Source organism: Ahaetulla prasina, chromosome 7, assembly GCF_028640845.1.
Source record: "Ahaetulla prasina isolate Xishuangbanna chromosome 7, ASM2864084v1, whole genome shotgun sequence".
NCBI classification, from domain to species: domain Eukaryota; kingdom Metazoa; phylum Chordata; class Lepidosauria; order Squamata; family Colubridae; genus Ahaetulla; species Ahaetulla prasina.
This window is the reverse complement of record NC_080545.1, coordinates 101,909,592-101,930,601: the sequence shown is the minus strand read 5'-3', so window position 1 is coordinate 101,930,601 and position 21,010 is coordinate 101,909,592. Positions and strand designations below refer to the sequence as shown.

The window sequence follows — 21,010 nt, the reverse complement described above, 5'->3', positions numbered from 1 at the left end:
CCAACTAAATTGGCCAGGTGGAACATCAAATGCTGAAGTCACTGAGTTTTATTAGGATGCAAGGTCCAGTTTCTCATGTCCTCAAAACAACTGTGTGAGGTTTTTTCTCATGGAAATAACTTAATAGGTGCCTTGAGAAAGTACTTCTACCCCAGTTCACTTTTGTCCTGGTTAAAGGCTCAAACACATGAAGTTCAGCATCCCCACCCACCCCCACCCACCAAAATCAATACCATGCTGTCTTCCGGCAGCTGAGAACCTTCCTCAGGGCCCCCTTCACCTCCTTGTTGCGGAGGCTGTAGATCAAGGGGTTCAGCATAGGGGTGACGATGCAAAAGGATGTGGAGATTAGTGTGTCGGTCTCTATGGAGTAGCCAGCACTGGGCTGGTTGTAGTTCAAGTATCCATTTCCAACGCAGAGAGTTACCACAGCAATGTGTGATGCACAAGTAGAGAAGGCTTTGCGCCTGCCGGTGTTAGAACGAATCTTCAAAATAGAGCTCAAAATTAAAAAATAGGACAGGATGATGAAGAGGAAGGGACCGAGGCCCACAAAGATGCCGGTGATGTGATGGGTCAATTCATTGACCCAGGTATCACTGCACGCAATTTTCATTAACGGGGGAACATCACAAAAGATGTGAGGAATGTTGTTATTGCCACAAAATTCCAACCTGGAAGCCAGAGCAGTGTAGATAGCTGAGTCCAGGAAGCCCCAGAGCCAAATGGCCACAGACAGCTGGATGCACAACTTGCCCCTCATCAGGTGGGCATAGTGCAAAGGCTGGCAGATGGCAGCATACCGGTCATAGGCCATGATGGCCAGCAGTGACGGCTCACATCCCGCAAAGCTCATCAGGAAGAAGGCTTGTGCCAGGCACTGGTTGTAGGAGATGGTGTGCTGCTGGCGTAGGAGATTCACCAGGATCTTTGGTACCACCACAGAAGAAAGGCAGATATCCAAGCAGGAGAGCTGGCTGAGGAAGAAGTACATGGGGGTGTGGAGACGGGAATCCAGGAGAACCAGAAATATGATCATGAAGTTGCCCAGCAGGGTAACCAAATAGGCAGCCAGGAACACCAAGAAAAGTTGGATCTCTTGGCTCAGAAGTCTGGAAAATGGCAGGAAGATAAATTCTGTCCTCTGTGTTTGGTTGTTGGACTCCATGAGGATCCCTGTCTAACAAAATGAAATTCAGTGGTGAGAAAAGCCAGATTCAAACGAATGCAGAGGTGTATTATAGCTGGAACCTGGCTTAAGAAGTGACTGGACAGCCCTTTTCTGGAATAGTATAAGGTCTCCTGCTTGAGCAGAGGGTTGGACTAGAAGACCTCCAAGGTCCCTTCCAACTTATTCTCTTATTCTCTCCTTGCCCTTTGCCCTTCAGTAAGGACCTTCAATTCTCTCACTAATTCAGGGTTCAACCCAGGGGTTAAATCAGGCAGGTTCTAACAGGTTCTGGAGAACCGGTAACGGAAATTTTGAGTAGTTTGGAGAACCAGCAAATACCACCTCTGGCTGGCCCCAGAGTCGGGTGGGAATGGGGATTTTGCAGTATCAGTCCCCCAGGAGGTGAGGGAATGGAGATTTTGCAATACCCTTCCCCTGCTATGCCCACCAAGCCACGCCCACAGAACCGGTAAGGAAAAATTTTGGATTTCACCCCTGGTTCAACCCAATCCAAATTATGCCTCTGAATCTTCTCCTGCAAAATGCTTGTATTACTCTTAGCTTCAATGCAGAAGAAGGCTGCCATCTCTTGTTCTTGACAGACCTAAAGGTCTTGGGAGAACACTTACCTACCTCCTCTAAATGAAGGTCTATTTAAATTCTGAACCATGGCAAGAGATGATATTTGCAGAGATTATCAAAGGAATTGATCTCGCTAGGAACAGATTTAGTAATAGAACACTTTTCACTTGTCTTGCTGGAGTCCAGAAAACGATTAATATGTGGGAAATGGACCAAGAGCCTTCGAAATCAGAAAGACACTGTGGGGCTTTGTTTTGTAGAAGTGCTTCAGGAGACGATGCTTTCCATGTAGATGGAAAGCATTTTGGGGTAAAGGCTCCCCTTTGAAGACACCGCTTCCAACCTCAAAAGCAACCCCTTCCTCTTCAGGTTGCGTTGATATACGTTACCTCTGAACATTGAAGTTCCACTTTGCTACAATGACTAATAATTAGGTGACTTAGATTGCATGCAGATGATGTCCGTCAACTATCTTGAACCTGGAACCCCCCAGTTTCCTTGTCTGCCCATAACAAAAGAAGATGGAATGCCTACCTGTAAGTGTCCAGCTCCTAACTTTCAACCAAGGAGCTGTTTGGTCAAATCAAAGTCCATGTTTGGAGCAGCAGATAAAGCTAAGAAGGAGGGCAGATGCTGGACTGGTGTTGATTACAACATGTGATCTTTTGTGAGTCTCAAGCAGAAGGACTTGGCCACCTCTGAGATTCCCTAAATGGAGATACCTGGGTGGAATCTCCATTTCTGATCCCTCCTTCCTAATGTCCAAAATCTCCTCACAAAACCACCCCATCAAAAATGGAAGGAGAATCCTTGATGGACTAGAAAGCAGCTCACGTTTGCTGGTTATCCCACCTGCAGAAGTAGAACCATCTTCTCTTCCGCAGTTGGACTCCAATTCAATGAAGTGAGAGCCAACACTCTGCCAAGAGAGCAGGAAGGGAGGTGTTTGGACGTTCATCCTTAGAACAGAACATGTCTCGTAGTTGCTTGCATTATCCATGGCAGGTGGTACTCATGGGGGAAATTATGCCTTGGCATGAGGGCCTGGCAGTATTCCTGCCTGGGGTCCTCCAGGGAGTAGAGCTGGGAGGGGAGACAGCAGAGATCCTTGCGGGCAAAGTTGACTTCTCTTAGCAGGCCCAGGAGACCTTTCTTGCATGACATTCAGGGGATGAGGAGAAATGGAAAAGGGCAAAGCAGAAGAATCATTTCCAGATCTGAATCTGAAATCAGTTGTCTCATTTCCTTTTCGCTGGTGATCTAGAAATAAATCCAAGAGCCATGGTGGCGCAGTGGTTAGAATGCAGCATTGCAGGCTGACTCTGCCCACAGCCAGGAGTTCGATCCTGACCGGCTCAAGGTTGAGTCAGCCTTCCATCCTGCTGAGGTCAGTCAGATGAGGACCCAGATTGTTGGGGGCAAGGGGTTGACTCTGTAAATTGTTTAGAGAGGGCTGGAAAGCAGTATAGAAGTCTAAGGGCTATTGCTGCTTACTGTCTCCCTCCCTCTTCTGGGAGGTTAACTTCCTGTTAAAATGATGAGTTCAGTGACCCTTTGAAATGATGATGGTGTTGGGATTTACAACCAGTTCCTGAAGTCGCAGCCATGGTAGTTGCCCCACAGTCCACAGGGCCATAATTCAGGCCTTTGGCCAAGTGAGTGTGATGGCTACACTGGATAACCAATGTTTGGAAAGAAAACAGACCAAGCTTCCAATTCTTAATTTATTATATTCCGAAAAGAATAAATCCCATAGACAAAAAATATATATAAAATTTGCAATTTAAATGACAAAATTACAAACAAAACATTGGGAGGGGAATGGATATAGGAAAATCCCCCAAAGTGTTCCAGATAAATTTGCTAAATAACCTAGCAATGTGAGGAAAATACATATAGCAAATGAATATTTCCTTCAGAGTTCTAGCCATCATGCGTGGAAAAAAAAGAGGTTGCACACCATTACCCAACTTCTCCATGACAATATTTTGTTAAACTACCAGCACTCCAGGCTCTCCTAATATAAGGACATCAATCAACCAACCAATCCATCCATTCATCCACCCATCCCTTTCTATATTTTCCTTCTCAATGCTCCCACCAACTTCTTCTTTATGAAGCATGTTGTAACCTCTTTCTGGAGAAAGCCTTTAGGAAGGCGGTCAACCTGAAAGCCAATGACTGTGTCTACCTAGAAACCAAGCACCACTTTTCTCCAGAGCATCACCAGACAGAGCAAGAACTGGTCTCTACGAGTGTCAGAAAGCATTTGAAAGTTGCATGTCTAAGAAACATTCTAATTCTCCTGGGTTTCCCCCCCCCCCAGGAGCTATTTCTCTCCATGTATCTGCTAACTTTTAACTGGATAAGCATGTTGCAGAGGACGCTTCATTTCTGCTTGGTGAAAACCTTGAGGAAGGTGGTCAGTCTGAAAGTTACAGATTATGAAAATCAACCAAACATCTAGTGTCTGTCAGCCATCCCAACCTGGTCAATTAGGAAAGAAAGACTCTTGAATCCATTATTAACAAAAGTACAATTTAGTAAAGCCAAGCGATTGCAAAGCCAGATCTGAATTTTCATGTTGAAAGCATCCAGTTAATTTTTCTCCTTTCCCTGCTTCCCCCTTGGTTATCTTTTATTGTCCAGTGGCATTTGGATAAATTATTGTGGTAACAGTCCCTGGCTGTGGAGCTAGATGGTGTTGCATTCCATAGTATGGCCTTGGAACGGCCGGTGGGTCTCATGGGATACTATGAAGAGTAGTTTTGAACCGCTTATCCCAGCCACCCCTTTACCACCCTGTAGCTCCCGCCCACCCCCCAAATTGGATAGGGCAGACTGGCATTTGGCGAAGCAGAGCTAATGTGGCAGAATGACAGTCCTGACAGTGTCTTTCATGTATCTTTTCTGCTCTGGGTATAGTCAAGAAAAACAAGACTTGGCCTCTTGATGCTCCAGGAAGGGCTTCACAGTTGTCTTTAGAACTTCCGAGAAGAATCCTACATTCTCCTGTGTCTTTCCAGGACCTTCCTCAGGGCCCCCTTCACCTCCTTGTTGCGTAGGCTGTAGATCAGGGGGTTCACCATGGGGGTGACAATGCAATACATGGTAGAAATTAGGGTGTCGGTCTCCAGGGAGTAGCCAGCACTGGGCTGGTTGTAATTAATGGAACCATTCCCAAAATAAAGAAGGACCACCATCACATGAGAAATACAAGTGGAAAAAGCTTTGTGCCTCCCTGCGTTGGAACGGATACGCAGGATGGATGCAAGGATGTAGACATAGGAGATGACCACAAAAAGGAAGGGACCCAATCCCACAAACACGGTGGCTACGTGGATTGTTATCTCACTGACAAATTTGTCACCACAGGCGATTTTCAACAGAGGGGGTAGATCGCAGAAGATGTGGTAGATCTGATTATGTCCACAGAAATGGAAGTTGGAAGCCAAAGCTGTGTGAACTGCTGCATCCAGAAAGCCCCAGATCCAGGCAATAATGGCTGCCATCAGGCAAACACGTGGACTCAAGAGGTATGAGTAGCGCAAAGGTTGACAGATGGCAGCATAGCGGTCGTAAGCCATGATGGCCAGCAACCAGCATTCTGAGCCTGTGAAGCCTATCAAGAAGAACATCTGAGCAAAGCAAAGGTTGTAGGATATGGTGTGTCTTTGGAGAAGGAGATTTGAAAGGATCCTGGGGACGGTGACCGTTGAGTAGCAGACATCCAAGCAGGATAAGTGGCTGAGGAAGAAATACATGGGACTGTGAAGGTGGGAATCCACCAAGATGAGAGTGATGATCATGAAGTTACCCAGAATGGTGACCAAATAGATGGTGAGGAACAGCAAGATGAGATGGACCCGGCCGTATGTGATGTTGGAGAAACCCAGAAAAACAAACTCACTAACAAGAGTGTGGTTGCTGAAATCCATGGGAATTTAAAGATCCTGGGTAGTGAAGATGCTGAAGGAGAGCAAAAAAATAACTCAATGAGTGGTGTTTTTTTTTAACCTCCAATTTTACAAAGAAAATATTTTTGACTTGTCTGCTGAGATTTTATAATGGATTAAACTGTCTACAAAATATAAATCATGCACTTAATCGAAGTTGACAGAGATGCTAAGTTATTATTTTTTGCCCCTATCGATTGAAATCTTTCAAAGAAACTATTGTTTCCCTGGCTCAGAATGGACATTTGTTTTAAGTTCCAACTTTTCACAATTTTGGACTGGACTTATCCTTCTGAATAATAAAAAAAAAAAGTCACAACAATGAAAAGTGAAAGTACTATCCTCAAATAGGAAGGAAGGAAGGAAACACAACCACATTAATGTCAGTGTTTAGGAAAGCATCTCACAAGCCTTCAGGAAAGATCAAACCCTACCCATCTTTGCTGCTGGATTATCCATTGTCAACTCTACAAGGGCCATCAAACACTTAACAGAATAACAGAATTGGAAGAGGCCTTGGAGTCCAACCCCCTCCTCAAGCAGGAGACTCTATACCATTCTGGAGAACAGGCTTCTCCAATCTCTCCGTAAAACCTCCAGTATTGGAGCACCCACAACCTCTGGAGGCAAGCCATTCTCCCAACCCTTTAAATCTCAAAGACTTTTCTTGGGTGTAGAGAACGTCTGATAATTCCACATTCAAGACTTGGTTGATGAAGAGTAAACGAAGCACCTTTCAGGTCTCCCATAATGACGACTAGTCATAACTATGGAACTGAAGAGGCTACAAACATGGCTTTCCAAGCAGGAGGACTCAGGAATCTGCTTCAGTTGTCTTGCAGTGTCACTTGAAGAGGTTCCCTACTCTAGAGCTGAGCCTGAACCCTTAATGCATCATGTTCGCATTACTCTAGTTTACGGGATTGCTTACATTTCAGGGTGTCATGTTGTACTTCCAACGATTTTTTTGTTCATCTTAGGGGCTTCTTTTCAACATGTTCATTCAAAGTCTTCAGTGGAGGTTTTTGTCTTCCTGAAAGCACCATCTTCATCCAGGAGATAAAGGAGAACCTCTTTCTGATAAGGAGAAAAATGAAGACTCTTAGCCATGGTTTCTATCTGCAGTCGGGGACTGGCTGACTTGACTCTTAAGAGGGTAAATTTCAAATGACCTTGGACAATTTCAGCATGTATGGCTAGATTAGCATGGAGCAACCTTGGAAATTCCAAAGAAAGTCAAGGAAGATCTCAGCAGAAGGCTAAGGCAGAACAATATACCAGAGAACTCTTGGTAGAGAGATTGATCTGGGAAACAAGTTCCATGTTAGGACATTTTAGATCAAGACTTGAGAACACCTTCCTCAAAATTTCTTCCCCTCCTAACACCCACAGACTGTCCTAGAACTATGGAAGGTGAATATGAAACCACCAAGCAACTGGGCACAACCACGCAACTGTCAAGACCAATCATGGCCCATAGGGAAATTGTTAAGTAGACTGTACACCAGGTAGGAAGATCAAAGGACAATCTAATAAAAGGGGGATTCTATGACCTACTTTACACCTATTTTATCTGCTCAGGGCTGAATGTTAGGTCCAGAATTTGTAGGTGCTTCTGATGCAAATAAAGAAAAGGGCATTGTGGGAAGAAGAGTAAAGCTATGGATGCTAATGTCTTTCTAGAAAGCTATGATAGATCCATGCTCAGAATGACATGCTGGTCTCCACATTTAAAACATGGTGTCTCAGAACTGGAAAAAGAACATAAAGAGGGCAAGTAAAATTATAAATGAACTCAAATCCCAGCTTTGGAAAGAGATTTAGATGACACCAAATGTCTATGGAGATTCTCAGTCCTCCAGGCCACGGTTCGATTGACAAGCTCAGCATCCTAGCCACTGAGCCACCATGTCCCGTCTAACCATGCAATCCTTTCCTACAAATCAGGGTGAGGAAATGGAACTTGGATACCTTGGGAAGAGGGTTGCATGAACTCACAACGGACACATGATTCCTGGGCTGCCCAGACCAGATGCAGCTGGCTGAAGAAATGTTTGTCTTTTACCTGGAAGTAAACATAAAGGAATAATTAGTGGTCTGCCTTTTCTGCTTGGAAGCGTAGTAAGGGCCTCCCTTTAAAGCTTGGGAGGTAAAATACTACCTGAAGGAGGGTGAGGGGACATGCCTAACGTGAATGTTGGGGGGGAGGCATTCTGTGAAGCTACTGACCTGGGGGTGGGTGGGCTTGCTCCAGATGTGGTGATGAAGCTCACCTCTGCATTGCTCTCGGTCCACTTTTTTTTGTGAGGAGGGTTTAAGTATTGGCTTCATTTGGGTCTTCTCAGCATCCCTTGCACACAAGACCAATGAAGGGAAGGTGTTTGGTCTCCAATGTCTTTAAGGCATCACCCAACCTCCTTGGCCCAAGAGTGGAATTCTTTATGGAAAGAGCCAGACTGCGGGGGGAGAAGATTGCGGTTGTGCATGAGGGAGACAAAAGTAACTGGGGACAATTAGTCCAGAGGGAACGTGCAATCCTTAAACCCACAAGCATAAAGTAATGATGTTGTGTTCAGATACCGTGTTCTATCCCACTAAGGAGACCATGCGAAGACCCAAGTTGACAGATGGAGCCTAATTTGCTTTCCATGGTAGCCTGGTCCACAATATGCCCAATTTAGCCAAGGTTGGCATGTCCCCCAAACCCACTCCTGTTTCTCCTCTTCTCAGTTGACCTCAACAAGGAGCCTCAAAGACCACAAAACTGGTTCCTGGCCAATGTCACAACAAGGGCCGGTTTAGCGCAGGCTGGTAAAGCCTGTTATTAAGCCTGTTATTAAGAACACAAAGCCTGCAATTACTGCAGGTTCGAGCCCGGCCCAAGGTTGACTCAGCCTTCCATCCTTTATAAGGTAGGTAAAATGAGGACCCAGATTGTTGGGGGGGCAATAAGTTGACTTTGTAAAAATATATACAAATAGAATGAGACTATTGCCCTATACACTGTAAGCCGCCCTGAGTCTTCGGAGAAGGGCGGGGTATAAATGTAAACAAAAAAAAAAAAAAAAAGAAGCCAGAGGGGCCTCAGTCAGAAGGACTCGCTCTGGGATTTTACAAAGAATGCAGAGAAGAGCAACCAAGATGATTAGGGAACTGGAGGCTAAAACATATGAAGAACCATTGCAGGAAGTGGGTATGTCTAAAACAAGGACTAAGAGGTGACATGATAGCATCTTCGATATCTCAGGGGTTGCCACAAAGAAGAGGAGGTCAAGCTATTCTCCAAAGCACCTGAAGGCAGAATAAGAAGTAATTGATGGCAACTAATCAAAGAGAGAAGCAACCTAGAACTAAGGAGAAATATGCTAACAGAAAACAATTAATCTATGGAATGACTTGCCTTCAGAAGTTTTTTGAAGATAGATAGATAGATAGATAGATAGATAGATAGATAGATAGATAGATAGATAGATAGATAGATAGATAGACAGATAGATGAAAGAAAGAAAGAAAGAAAGAAAGAAAGATGATAGATAGATAGATAGATAGATAGATAGATAGATAGATAGATTGATAAAATGATAGATGATAGATAGATTGATAGATGATAGAAAGATAGATAGATAGATAGATAGATTGATAGAATGATTGATGATAGATAGATAGACACAGATACATAGATAAATGATAGACAGACAGATAAATAGATGAATAAATCTGCTTTGACCCTTTTCATCAAGGTTGTCTGGTTTATGGAGTTCTGGAATGTGTTCTAGATTGCAAAGCCAACACTGCAGAGATCAAGAAAAAACTAAGTAGATTTCACCCCTCATCAGACGTGGCTGAATGCTTAAAAACAACAAGACGCAAGCAGCTTTTCAGTCCAATGGTTTGTATCTCAGTGAGACTAGAAAACGTTCAACAACTTCAAGGGACGATCGGTCTTTGTGCCCCCATAGGGACTCCAGATCAATTCCATGTTTGACTCCTTCCACCGCCTTGGCCAGTCTCTCTCCTGCAGCTATGACACTTCCTTAAGATGACATTTAATGATGGCCAGCTGGACTTTGTGATAATAAGACTCCATGGCTACTTACGCAGCACCCAAGTATGAGGCTAGTTTTGTGAAATGCATCACTTGGGAAAAATATTCTTCTACCCTGCCTGAGGGTAGAGAACTTGTGAAGGTGCCTGGAAGGAATTTGGAGTGAACAGAGATTGTGAAGGGAATACAGGAAAAAGTCACACAGGGATTTTAACTTCCAGAAGACTTACTGGTACATTGTTTGTGGTCTTTATTTTTTATTTATTCATTTGAAACATGCATATAGCCACCCATCTTCTAACCAACTCTGGAAGGCCCTCAGTTAAACTTAAAATAATGTGTGAAACCATATGAAAACTAGAAAACTGAACTCATTAAAACATTGACAACAGCAAAGACCTGGCGCCAAGTCAACTGATTTACGTTCAATTATCCAACTTTATCTCAGCACTTGGGGGAAAAGGTCTTCAAAGCTTTAGGGATGGTTAAGGGGGTAGAAACCTGCTGAGAGTCAGAGGAAAGAGGGTTCTGTAGGGCGTGAAAAACATACACTTCCTTCCTTCCAGTAGATGACAATATTTGGGAGAAGGGACTAGGACCATGCTCACCCTAATTTGTAGGACAGGTTGATGACCTTAGGAAAAGGGGATTGTGTGACAACTTGGTCCAAGTAGGGTCTTAGTAGAGCTAAGACCAGCATCTTGAACTGCACCCAGAAGAAACTAAAAGTTGGTGCAAGAAGCTCAGGCAACCAACGAGTGACATGGACAACCCAGGGGCAGATATTGCTGTCCATGCTGCTGCATTCTGGAGCTCTTCAAGGGCAGCACCGGGTAGAATGTATTGCAGTCATCCAAACAGGAAAGGGACCAATATGTCAGAGCAAGGATCATTATGTAACATGCAGAGAACCAATAGGAAAGAGACAAAGAAGGCATTAAAGGCTGGAAATTAGACAAACAGAAGCATCTAATTCAATCCAAAATATACTTTTGTCATTCATAATTAAGTTTTCCATTATTTTTTTAAGATTGCAGTCATCCTGGGCTTCTACCACGTCCGTAATTTGTTTCCTACACCAGGGCTTCTCCCCTGAATATTCAGCTGTCGTTCCCACTCCGCATTTGAATCCTGAATCTTACTATGAGCTGCGTCTTTGCTTTGGGGCGGTGGAGTCTAGGATAGGAGAAAAATGCTGGACTTGCTTGCAGGTTCCTTAACAAACTAAATTGGCCAGGTGGAACACCAAATGCTGGAACCATTGAGTTTTCATTAGGGTTCAAGGTCCAGTTTCTCATGTCCTCAAAACAACTGTGTGAGGGTTTTTTCTCATGGAAATAACTTAATAGGTGCCTTGAGAAAGTACTTCTACCCCAGTTCACTTTTGTCCTGGTTAAAGGCTCAAACACATGAAGTTCAGCATCCCCACCCACCCCCACCCAAAAAAATCAATACCATGCTGTCTTCCGGCAGCTGAGAACCTTCCTCAGGGCCCCCTTCACCTCCTTGTTGCGGAGGCTGTAGATCAAGGGGTTCAGCATGGGGGTGACGATGCAAAACGATGTGGAGATTAGTGTGTCGGTCTCTATGGAGTAGCCAGCACTGGGCTGGTTGTAGTTCAAGTATCCATTTCCAACGCAGAGAGTTACCACAGCAATGTGTGATGCACAAGTAGAGAAGGCTTTGCGCCTGCCGGTGTTAGAACGAATCTTCAAAATAGAGCTCAAAATTAAAAAATAGGACAGGATGATGAAGAGGAAGGGACCAAGGCCCACAAAGAAGCTGGTGATGTGATTGGTCAATTCATTGACCCAGGTATCACTGCAGGCAATTTTCATTAATGGGGGAACATCACAAAAGATGTGAGGAATCTGGTGGTTTTCACAAAACTTCAACCTGGAGGCCAGAGCAACATGGATAGCTGAGTCCAGGAAGCCCCAGAGCCAAATGGCCACGGACATCTGGATGCAGAACTCGCCCCTCATCAGGTGGGCATAGTGCAAAGGCTGGCAGATGGCAGCATAGCGGTCATACGCCATGACGGCCAGCAGTGCCGGCTCACATCCGGCAAAGCTCATCAGGAAGAAGGCTTGTGCCAGACACTGGTTGTAGGAGATGGTGTGATGCTGGCGTAGGAGGTTCACCAGGATCTTTGGAACCACCACAGAAGAAAGACAGATATCCAAGCAGGAGAGCTGGCTGAGGAAGAAGTACATGGGGGTGTGGAGACGGGAATCCAAGAGAATTAAGATTATGATCATGAAGTTGCCCAGCAGGGTGACCAAATAGGCAGCCAGGAACACCGAGAAAAGTTCGATCTCTTGGCTCAGAAGCTTGAAGAATGGCAGGAAGATAAATTCTGTCTTCTGTGTTTGGTTGAATGAATCCATGAGGATCCTTATCTAACAAAATAAAAATCAGTGGTGAAAAAAGCCAGATTCTAAATTTTTTGCAAGAAAAACAAATGCAGAGGTATAGTATATATGGTACCTTGCTCAATGGTAGTAACTGTGAGAGGGATCTTGGAGTCCTAGTGGACAACCATTTAGATATGAGCCAATACCTAGGAATCTGGCTAACGGCAAGAGGCTCCTCAATTAAAGAAGATAATTATGACAAAAGTAAAACAGATTACAAAAGACTTGGATAATTGGACAAATTTACAGATATCATTATTGGATAGGATTGCCACCATTAAAATGAATATTTTGCCAAAGTTGCTATTCTTATTTCAGGCTATACCAATAAAATTGGGGAAAAATTCTTTGAAACACTAAACAAAATAACAGCCAAATTTATTTGGCAGGGAAAACAAGCAAGAATAAGACTTAAATTCTTACAGGACACAAAGGACACATTTTTATTAGTATATTCACGAGAACATATCCCAAAGAAATAAAATATCTGATTCTACACTTTATAACAGCTGCACGAACAACATACCCACAAAATTGGAAACAGGAAAGGACACCAACAGAGGAAGAAGTGATAGGAAAAGTTCTGAGATGGACAAGTTAACAAAAAAATTAAAGAAAAAGAAGAGACAGATTATTCTATAATTTGGAACAGATGATATGAATGGCTTGAGACTAGAAATAAAGAACAAAATATAAAGGGGAGAAATGATAAATGTAAAATATGTATATAATAAATATATAGAATTGTATAAAAGTAAAGCTATTCGTGGTAGAAAATACAAGGTAAATAAAGAAAAAGGGACAATGAAGAAAATAAAACAGTAAATGAGATACGGGGGGAAAGGTATAAAAAGGAAAGAAGACCACTAAGAAACGTTGTTTAAAAAAATAGGATATATTTACATGTTGTATGTTATGTGTTTGTCAGATTGTGTGTTATAATAAAATAATAAAAATTTAAAATAAATAAATAAATATGAGCCAGCCATGTGCAGCAGCTGCCAAAAAAGCCAACACAGTTCTAGGCTGCATAAACAGAGGGAAAGTATCAAGATTCAGTGAAGTGTTAATACCACTTTATAATCCCTTAGTAAGACCACACTTGGAATACTGCATCCTATTCTGGTGACTACATTATAGAAAAGATGCTGAGACTCTGGAAAGAGTGCAGAGAAGAGCAACCAAGAGGATTATAGGACTGGAGGCTAAAACATATGAAGAACGGTTGCAGGAATTGGGTACGTCTAGTCTAGTGAAAAGGAGGACTGGGGGTGATGTGATATTTGAGGGTCTGCACGAAAAAGGGGAGGTCAGTCTGTTCTCCAAAGCACCTGAAGGCAGGACAAGAAGCGATGGATGGAAACTCATCAAGCAGAGAAGCAACCTGGGAGCAGGGAGAAACTTCCTAGCAGTGAGGACAATCAACCAGTGGAACAACTTGCCTTCAGAAGTTGTGGGTGCACCAACACTGGAGGTTTTTAAGAAGAGACTGGACAGCCACTTTCTGGAATGGTATAAGGTCTCCTGCTTGAATATGGAAGTTGGACTCCCTTCCAACTTCCTCTTATTCTATCCTTGCCCTTTGCCCTTCAGTAAGGACCTTCAATTCTCTCACTAATTCAGGGTTCAACGCAACCCAAATTATGCCTTTGAATATCCTCTGAATCTTCTCCTGCAAAATGCTTGTATTACTCTTAGCTTCAATGCAGAAGAAGGCTGCCATCTCTTGTTCTTGACAGACCTAAAGGTATTGGGAGAACACTTACCTACCTCCTCTAAATGAAGGTCTATTTAAATTCTGAACCATGGCAAGAGATGATATTTGCAGAGATTATCAAAGGAATTGATCTCGCTAGGAACAGATTTAGTAATAGAACACTTTTCACTTGTCTTGCTGGACTCCAGAAAACGATTAATATGTGGGAAATGGACCAAGAGCCTTCGAAATCAGAAAGACACTGTGGGGCTTTGTTTTGTAGAAGTGCTTCAGGAGATGATGCTTTCCATGTAGATGGAAAGCATTTTGGGGTAAAGGCTCCCCTTTGAAGACACCGCTTCCAACCTCAAAAGCAACCCCTTCCTCTTCAGGTTGCATTGATATACATTACCTCTGAACTTTGAGGTTCCACCTTGCTACGATGACTAATAATTAGGTGACTTAGATTGCATGCAGGTGGTGTGAATTGATTATCTTGAACCTGGAACCCCCCAGTTTCCTTGTCTGCCCATAACAAAAGAAGATGGAATGCCTACCTGTACGTGTCCAGCTCCTAACTTTCAACCAAGGAGCTGTTTGGTCAAATCAAAGTCCCTGTTTGGAGCAGCAGATAAAGCTAAGAAGGAGGGCAGATGCTGGACTGGTGTTGATTACAACTTGCGGTCTATTGTGAGTCTCAAGCAGAAGGGCTTGGCCACCTCTGAGATTCCCTAAATGGAGATTGCTGGGTTGAATCTTCCTGATCCCTCCTTCCTAAAACCCAAAATCTCCTCATAAAACCACCTCGACATGAATGGAAGGAGAATCCTTGATGAACCACAAAGCAGCTCACCTTTGCTGGTTATCCCACCTGCAGAAGACCAGCTGTGGATGAAGCAGAACCATCTTCTCTTCTGCAGTTGGACTCCAATTCAATGAAGGGAGAGCCAACACTCTGCCAAGAGAGCAGGAAGGGAGGTGTTTGGACGTTCATCCTTAGAACAGAACATGTCTCGTAGTTGCTTGTATTATCCATGGCAGGTGGTACTCATGGGGGAAATTATGCCTTGGCATGAGGGCCTGGCAGTATTCCTGCCTGGGGTCCTCCAGGGAGTAGAGCTGGGAGGGGAGACAGCAGAGATCCTTGCGGGCAAAGTTGACTTCTCTTAGCAGGCCCAGGAGACCTTTCTTGCATCACGTTCAGGGGATGGGGAGAAATGGAGAAGGGCAAAGCAGAAGAATCATTTCCAGATCTGAATCTGAAATCAGTTGTCTCATTTCCTTTTAGCTGGTGATCTAGAAATAAATCCAAGAGCCATGGTGGCGCAGTGGTTAGAATGCAGCATTGCAGGCTGACTCTGCCCACAGCCAGGAGTTCGATCCTGACCGGCTCAAGGTTGAGTCAGCCTTCCATCCTGCTGAGGTCAGTCAGATGAGGACCCAGATTGTTAGGGGCAAGGGGCTGACTCTGTAAATTGCTTAGAGAGGGCTGGAAAGCGGTATAGAAGTCTAAGGGCTATTGCTGCTTACTGTCTCCCTCCCTCGTCTGGGAGGTTAACTTCCTGTTAAAATGATGAGTTCAGTGACCCTTTGAAATGATGATGGTGTTGGGATTTACAACCAGTTCCTGAAGTCGCAGCCATGGTAGTTGCCCCACAGTCCACAGGGCCATAATTCAGGCCTTTGGCCAAGTGAATGTGATGGCTACACTGGATAACCAATGTTTGGAAAGAAAACAGACCAAGCTTCCAATTCTTAATTTATTATATTCCGAAAAGAATAAATCCCATAGACAAAAAAATATATAAAAGCTGCAATTTAAATGACAAAATTACAAACAAAACATTGGGAGGGGAATGGATATAGGAAAATCCCCCAAAGTGTTCCAGATAAATTTGCTAAATAACCTAGCAATGTGAGGAAAATACATATAGCAAATGAATATTTCCTTCAGAGTTCTAGCCATCATACATGGGAAAAAAAGAGGTTGCACACCATTACCCAACTTCTCCATGACAATATTTTGTTAAACCACCAGCACTCCAGGCTCACCTAATATAAGGACATCAATCAACCAACCAATCCATCCATCCAACAGATAGCGTCTGTCAGCCATCCCAACCTGGTCAATTAGGAAAGAAAGACTCTTGAATCCATTATTAACAAAAGTACAATTTAGTAAAGCCAAGCGATTGCAAAGCCAGATCTGAATTTTCATGTTGAAAGCATCCAGTTAATTTTTCTCCTTTCCCCGCTTCCCCCTTGGTTATCTTTTATTGTCCAGTGGCATTTGGATAAATTATTGTGGTAACAGACCCTGGCTGTGGAGCTAGATGGTGTTGCATCCATAGTATGGCCTTGGAACGGCCGGTGGGTCTCATGGGATACTATGAAGAGTAGTTTTGAACCGCTTATCCCAACCACCCCTTTACCACCCTGTAGCTCCCGCTCACCCCCCAAATTGGATAGGGCAGACTGGCATTTGGCGAAGCAGAGATGATGTGGCAGAATGACAGTCCCGACAGCGTCTTTCATGTATCTTTCCTGCCCTGAGTATAGTCAGGAAAAACAAGACTTGGTCTCTTGATGTTCCAGGAAGGGCTTCACAGTTGTCTTTAGAACTTCCGAGAAGAATCCTACATTCTCCTGTGTCTTTCCAGGACCTTCCTCAGGGCCCCCTTCACCTCCTTGTTGCGTAGGCTGTAGATCAGGGGGTTCACCATGGGGGTGACAATGCAATACATGGTAGAAATTAGGGTGTCGGTCTCCAGGGAGTAGCCAGCACTGGGCTGGTTGTAATTTATTAATCCATTCCCAAAATAAAGGACGACCACCAGCAAGTGAGAAGAGCAAGTGGAAAATGCTTTCTGTCTACCTGAGTTAGAACGGATACGCAGGATGGATGCAAGGATGTAGAAGTAGGAGATGACCACCAAAAGGAAAGGAGTCATTCCTGCAAATATGGTGGCTATGTGTAAGGTCATCTGGCTTTTGTGTACATCACCGCAGGCAATCTTCTTTAAGATTTGTGGACTTCAACTCCCAGAGTTCCTCAGCCAGCTTTGCTCTGGGAGTTGAAGTCCACAAGTCTTAAAGGGACCAAGGTTGGAGACCCCTGCTCCAGACTACATTCCAGCACAACTAGTTTTTTTTTACCAGGCTCAGCTCTGAACATTTTTTCTCTGAGCTTCTTTCTGAACATAAATTCCTAAACTCAACATCTAGGAGATTCTCAATCATCCAGTGTCATGGTTGTCCCAAAAGTGGCTTTCCAAAAGACAAGTGGACTTTCTTGGCTTTCTTGAAAACTTTTCTCTTCTCATTCCGTTCTAAACTGTTTCATACTCCTACTCTCATAAACTGTTGAAACATAAACTGTTTCAACTCCTACCCTCAAAACGACGCTATAGAGCACTGCACACCAGAACAACTAGACACAAGAACAGTTTTTCCCCAAATGCCATCATCTGCTAAACAAATAATTCCCTCAACACTGTCAAACTATTTACTGAATCTGCACTACTATTAATCGTCTCATAGTTCCCATCACCAATCTCTTTCCACTTATGACTGTATGACTATAACTTGTTGCTGGCAATCCTTATGATTTATATTGATATATTGACCATCAATTGTGTTGTAAATGTTGTACCTTGATGAACATATCTTTTCTTTTATGTACACTGAGAGCATATGCACAAGACAAATTCCTTGTGTCTCCAATCACACTTGGCCAATAAAAATTCTATTCTATTCTATTCTATTCTATTCTATTCTATTCTATTCTATTCTATTCTAAAGAACTGCAGTGTAGAAATCTCTTGGATGAGATGAGAAAGGAAACATTTTCAAGGAAAAACCCCAGAAAGTCAAGTTGTCTTTTGGAAAGACCACCTCTGAGAATTCATGAACTCATTTGTCAAAAGATGGAACACAAGTTGGCCTCTCTTGATGTTGTTGGAGAACCAGTTGGGAAAGCTCCAACTGAGTAGATTTTCTGGAAGTTCCTCTGGGCTTCGGCATTTTCCACTTGGCAAGGACAGGAGTCAGAGAAGCTGCCCTATCAAATTCACTAGTCATTTTGAAGGGTTAGAGGTGTAATCGGTCTTCAGGCCACTCAGAAGCTTCTGCAGGGCTTCCTTAACCTCCTTGTTACGGAGGCTGTAGATTAAGGGGTTCAACATAGGGGTGAGGATACAATAGAGGGTGGAGATTAAGGTATCCACCCCTAAGGAGTAGCCCACACTGGGACGATTGTAGTTCACATTGGCCATGCCAAAGTAGATAGTGACCACAACCAAGTGGGCAGTGCAGGTGGAGAAGGCTTTGCTCCTGCCGGTATTAGAATGGATTTTCAGGATGGCAGAGATGATATACATGTAAGAAAAGAGAATAAAGAGGAAAGGGCTCAAGCCCATGAAGATGCTGGCCAAGTGGAGACTGAGCTCATTGATGTAGGTGTCGCTGCAGGCGATTTTCAGGAGGGGTGGAACGTCACAGAAGATGTGGTCGATGTGGTTGGCCCCACAGAAGTCCAAATTGGTGGCCAGGGTTGTGTGGAGGGATGAATCAAGGAAGCCCCAGATCCAACAAGCAACAGCCAGAGGAACACGCACCTGGCTGCTCATCAGTGTATTGTAATGCAACGGCTGACAAATGGCAGCGTAGCGGTCAAAAGCCATAATGGCCAAAAGGGCGCATTCGGATCCTGCGAATGTCATCAAGAAGAACATTTGAGCCATGCACTGGTTGTACGAAATGGTGTTTCTCTGGTGTGAGAAATTGATCAGGATCTTAGGGACCGTGACAGATAAGTAACAAACATCTAAGCAGGACAAATGGCTGAGGAAAAAGTACATGGGGCTGTGAAGACGTGGGTCCACCTGGATCAGGGTAAAGATGGTGGCATTGCCAATTAGGGTCACCAGGTAAATGGCTAGGAACACCACGAAGAGGTAGATCTGGCCACGTGGAACACCTGAGAAACCAAGAAAGATGAATTCGGCCACCTGGGTATGATTGCTGGCCTCCATGGGAACCACAGTGTTGATCTGCACAGGGAAGAACAAAAGGTAAGGGTGTTTAAGAACTTTGCAAGTTGGAGAGGGTGAGGTCCTTGTGCTCTCTGAACATGGTGGTTTTCTTGGAAATGTTTCATGACCCAACTAGGTAACATTATCAATACTATCAATTGCTACCAACGTGCCTTCCATTGAGGACCTGTATACTGCACGAATCAAGAAGAGGGCCATGAAAAAATTTACAGACCCCTTGCATCCTGGACATAAACTGTTTCAACTCCTACCCTCAAAACGACGCTATAGAGCACTGCACACCAGAACAACTAGACACAAGAACAGTTTTTTCCCGAAGGCCATCACTCTGCTAAACAAATAATTCCATCAACACTGTCAGACTATTTACTGAATCTGCACTACTATTAATCTTCTCATCGTTCCCATCACCCATCTCTTTCCATTTATGACTGTATGACTATAACTTGTTGCTGGCAATCCTTATGATTTATATTGATATATTGACCATCAATTGTGTTGTAAATGTTGTATCTTGATGAAGGTATCTTTTCTTTTATGTACACTGAGAGCCTATGCACCAAGACAAATTCCTTGTGTGTCCAATCACACTTGGCCAATAAAAATTCTATTCTATTCTATTCTATTCTATTCTATTCTATTCTATTCTATTCTATTCTATTCTATTCTATTCTATTCTACTAGAAGAGAATGAGGTTTGCTCTCTGTTTATATACAAGTAGCTTGCCCTGTATACTTCCATATGGGCTTACCTAGGTGGGTAATGAAAGCAACCATATTCTGAGAGCACCAAGAGCCTTACGTTCTCCTCCTCCTTCTCCACTCTGCAGAACCCACTCCCTTCTAGCGCTGATGCTGTTAGCTAGCTGGGTCACAGGACGTCTGCAGGAAAACAAGCAAGCTCAGAGAGCACCAAGGATTCCACAGTGCTCCTCCTCCTCCTCTCTGTAAACCCCACTCCCTTTTAGCACTGATGATGTTCCTACTTGAGTCATGAAACGTCTGCAAGACAACAACCAAGCTCAGAGAGCACCAAGGACCCCACAGTCGTTGGCCTCCTCCTCCTTCTCTCTGTGAACATTAAATATAACCTTAACTAACTAGTTTATCTGGCTTGCATTGTCCATCTTGGAATAGAATAGAATAGAATAGAATAGAATAGAATAGAATAGAATAGAATAGAATAGAATAGAATAGAATAGAATAGAATAGAATAACAAGAGCTGGAAGTGACTTTGGAGGTCTTCTACTCCAAGCCCCTGGTCTGGCAGGAGACCCTATATACCATTTCAGGCAAATGATTGTCCAATCTTAGCTTCAGATTGCAAACATCTAGCCCAGTAGTTGGTCTTTTTTTTAATGAAAACCCTGATGGAAGGAAGCTTGAGCCATTTAGCTGTTCCTCATAACCAATAAAGGAGAATATTTGCAGCTCAGAATTAAAATTAGGAGATCCTTGGTGCTCTCTGAGCTTGGTTGTTTTCTTGCAGATGTTTCATTACCCAAACTAGGTATCATGAGCAGTGATAGCCTTACTAAAGCTGTTAAAGATCTGGATTTTAGGACATCGATCTGGGTTGTCTGAATGCTGCATGGTGGGCATAAGGCTGGTTACACCTCACAAGAACTGGTCAAATATATATTTGGTTCCCTGGTTCGGCAGTTGCGCCCCTTTCTTGATCGGGATGCCTTGTGCACAGTCACTCATGCGCTCGTTAGCTCTCGCTTGTATTATTGTAATGCTCTCTACATGGGGCTCCCCTTGAGGTGCACTTGGAGGCTTCAGTTAGTCCAGAATGCAGCTGCGCAGGTGATAGACGGAGCTTCGCGTAACTCCCACGTAACACCGCTCCTGCGCAGACTGCACTGGCTACCTGTGGCCTTTCGAGTGCACTTTAAAGTGTTGGTTATGACCTTTAAAGCGCTCCATGGCTTAGGGCCTGAGTACTTATGGGACTGCCTGCTGTTACCACATGCCTCCCACCGACCCGTACGCTCTCACAGGGAGGGACTTCTCAGGGTGCCGTCCGCCAAACAATGTCGGCTGGCGGCCCCCAGGGGAAGGGCCTTCTCTGTGGGGGCTCCCACA

The 21,010-nt window shown here is 43.8% G+C and overlaps 4 protein-coding genes across 4 annotated transcripts; all 4 read right to left on the bottom strand.

Annotated features, from left to right (window-relative positions):
• Positions 1-226: 226 nt before the first annotated feature.
• On the bottom strand, positions 227-1,168 carry LOC131202617 (olfactory receptor 5V1-like). Its single transcript, XM_058191721.1, has one exon. It carries the CDS (start codon positions 1,166-1,168, stop codon positions 227-229), a length of 942 nt encoding a protein of 313 aa, XP_058047704.1.
• A 3,587-nt stretch (positions 1,169-4,755) lies between these two features.
• Positions 4,756-5,691, bottom strand: LOC131202616 (olfactory receptor 5V1-like). Its single transcript, XM_058191720.1, has one exon. The coding sequence runs from the start codon at positions 5,689-5,691 to the stop codon at positions 4,756-4,758; it is 936 nt and encodes a 311-aa protein (XP_058047703.1).
• Positions 5,692-11,202: 5,511 nt separating this feature from the next.
• On the bottom strand, positions 11,203-12,144 carry LOC131202615 (olfactory receptor 1G1-like). The gene has a single exon (XM_058191719.1). It carries the CDS (start codon positions 12,142-12,144, stop codon positions 11,203-11,205), a length of 942 nt encoding a protein of 313 aa, XP_058047702.1.
• Positions 12,145-17,943: 5,799 nt separating this feature from the next.
• Positions 17,944-18,903, bottom strand: LOC131202614 (olfactory receptor 5V1-like). Its single transcript, XM_058191717.1, has one exon. The coding sequence runs from the start codon at positions 18,898-18,900 to the stop codon at positions 17,944-17,946; it is 957 nt and encodes a 318-aa protein (XP_058047700.1). The 5' UTR covers positions 18,901-18,903.
• Positions 18,904-21,010: the final 2,107 nt, after the last annotated feature.

Coding starts and splice junctions, on each gene's coding strand:
- LOC131202616 (XM_058191720.1), bottom strand. CDS start 5,691: ATGGATTTCAGCAACCACACTCTTGTTAGTGAGTTTGTTTTTCTGGGT.
- LOC131202617 (XM_058191721.1), bottom strand. CDS start 1,168: ATGGAGTCCAACAACCAAACACAGAGGACAGAATTTATCTTCCTGCCA.
- LOC131202614 (XM_058191717.1), bottom strand. CDS start 18,900: ATGGAGGCCAGCAATCATACCCAGGTGGCCGAATTCATCTTTCTTGGT.
- LOC131202615 (XM_058191719.1), bottom strand. CDS start 12,144: ATGGATTCATTCAACCAAACACAGAAGACAGAATTTATCTTCCTGCCA.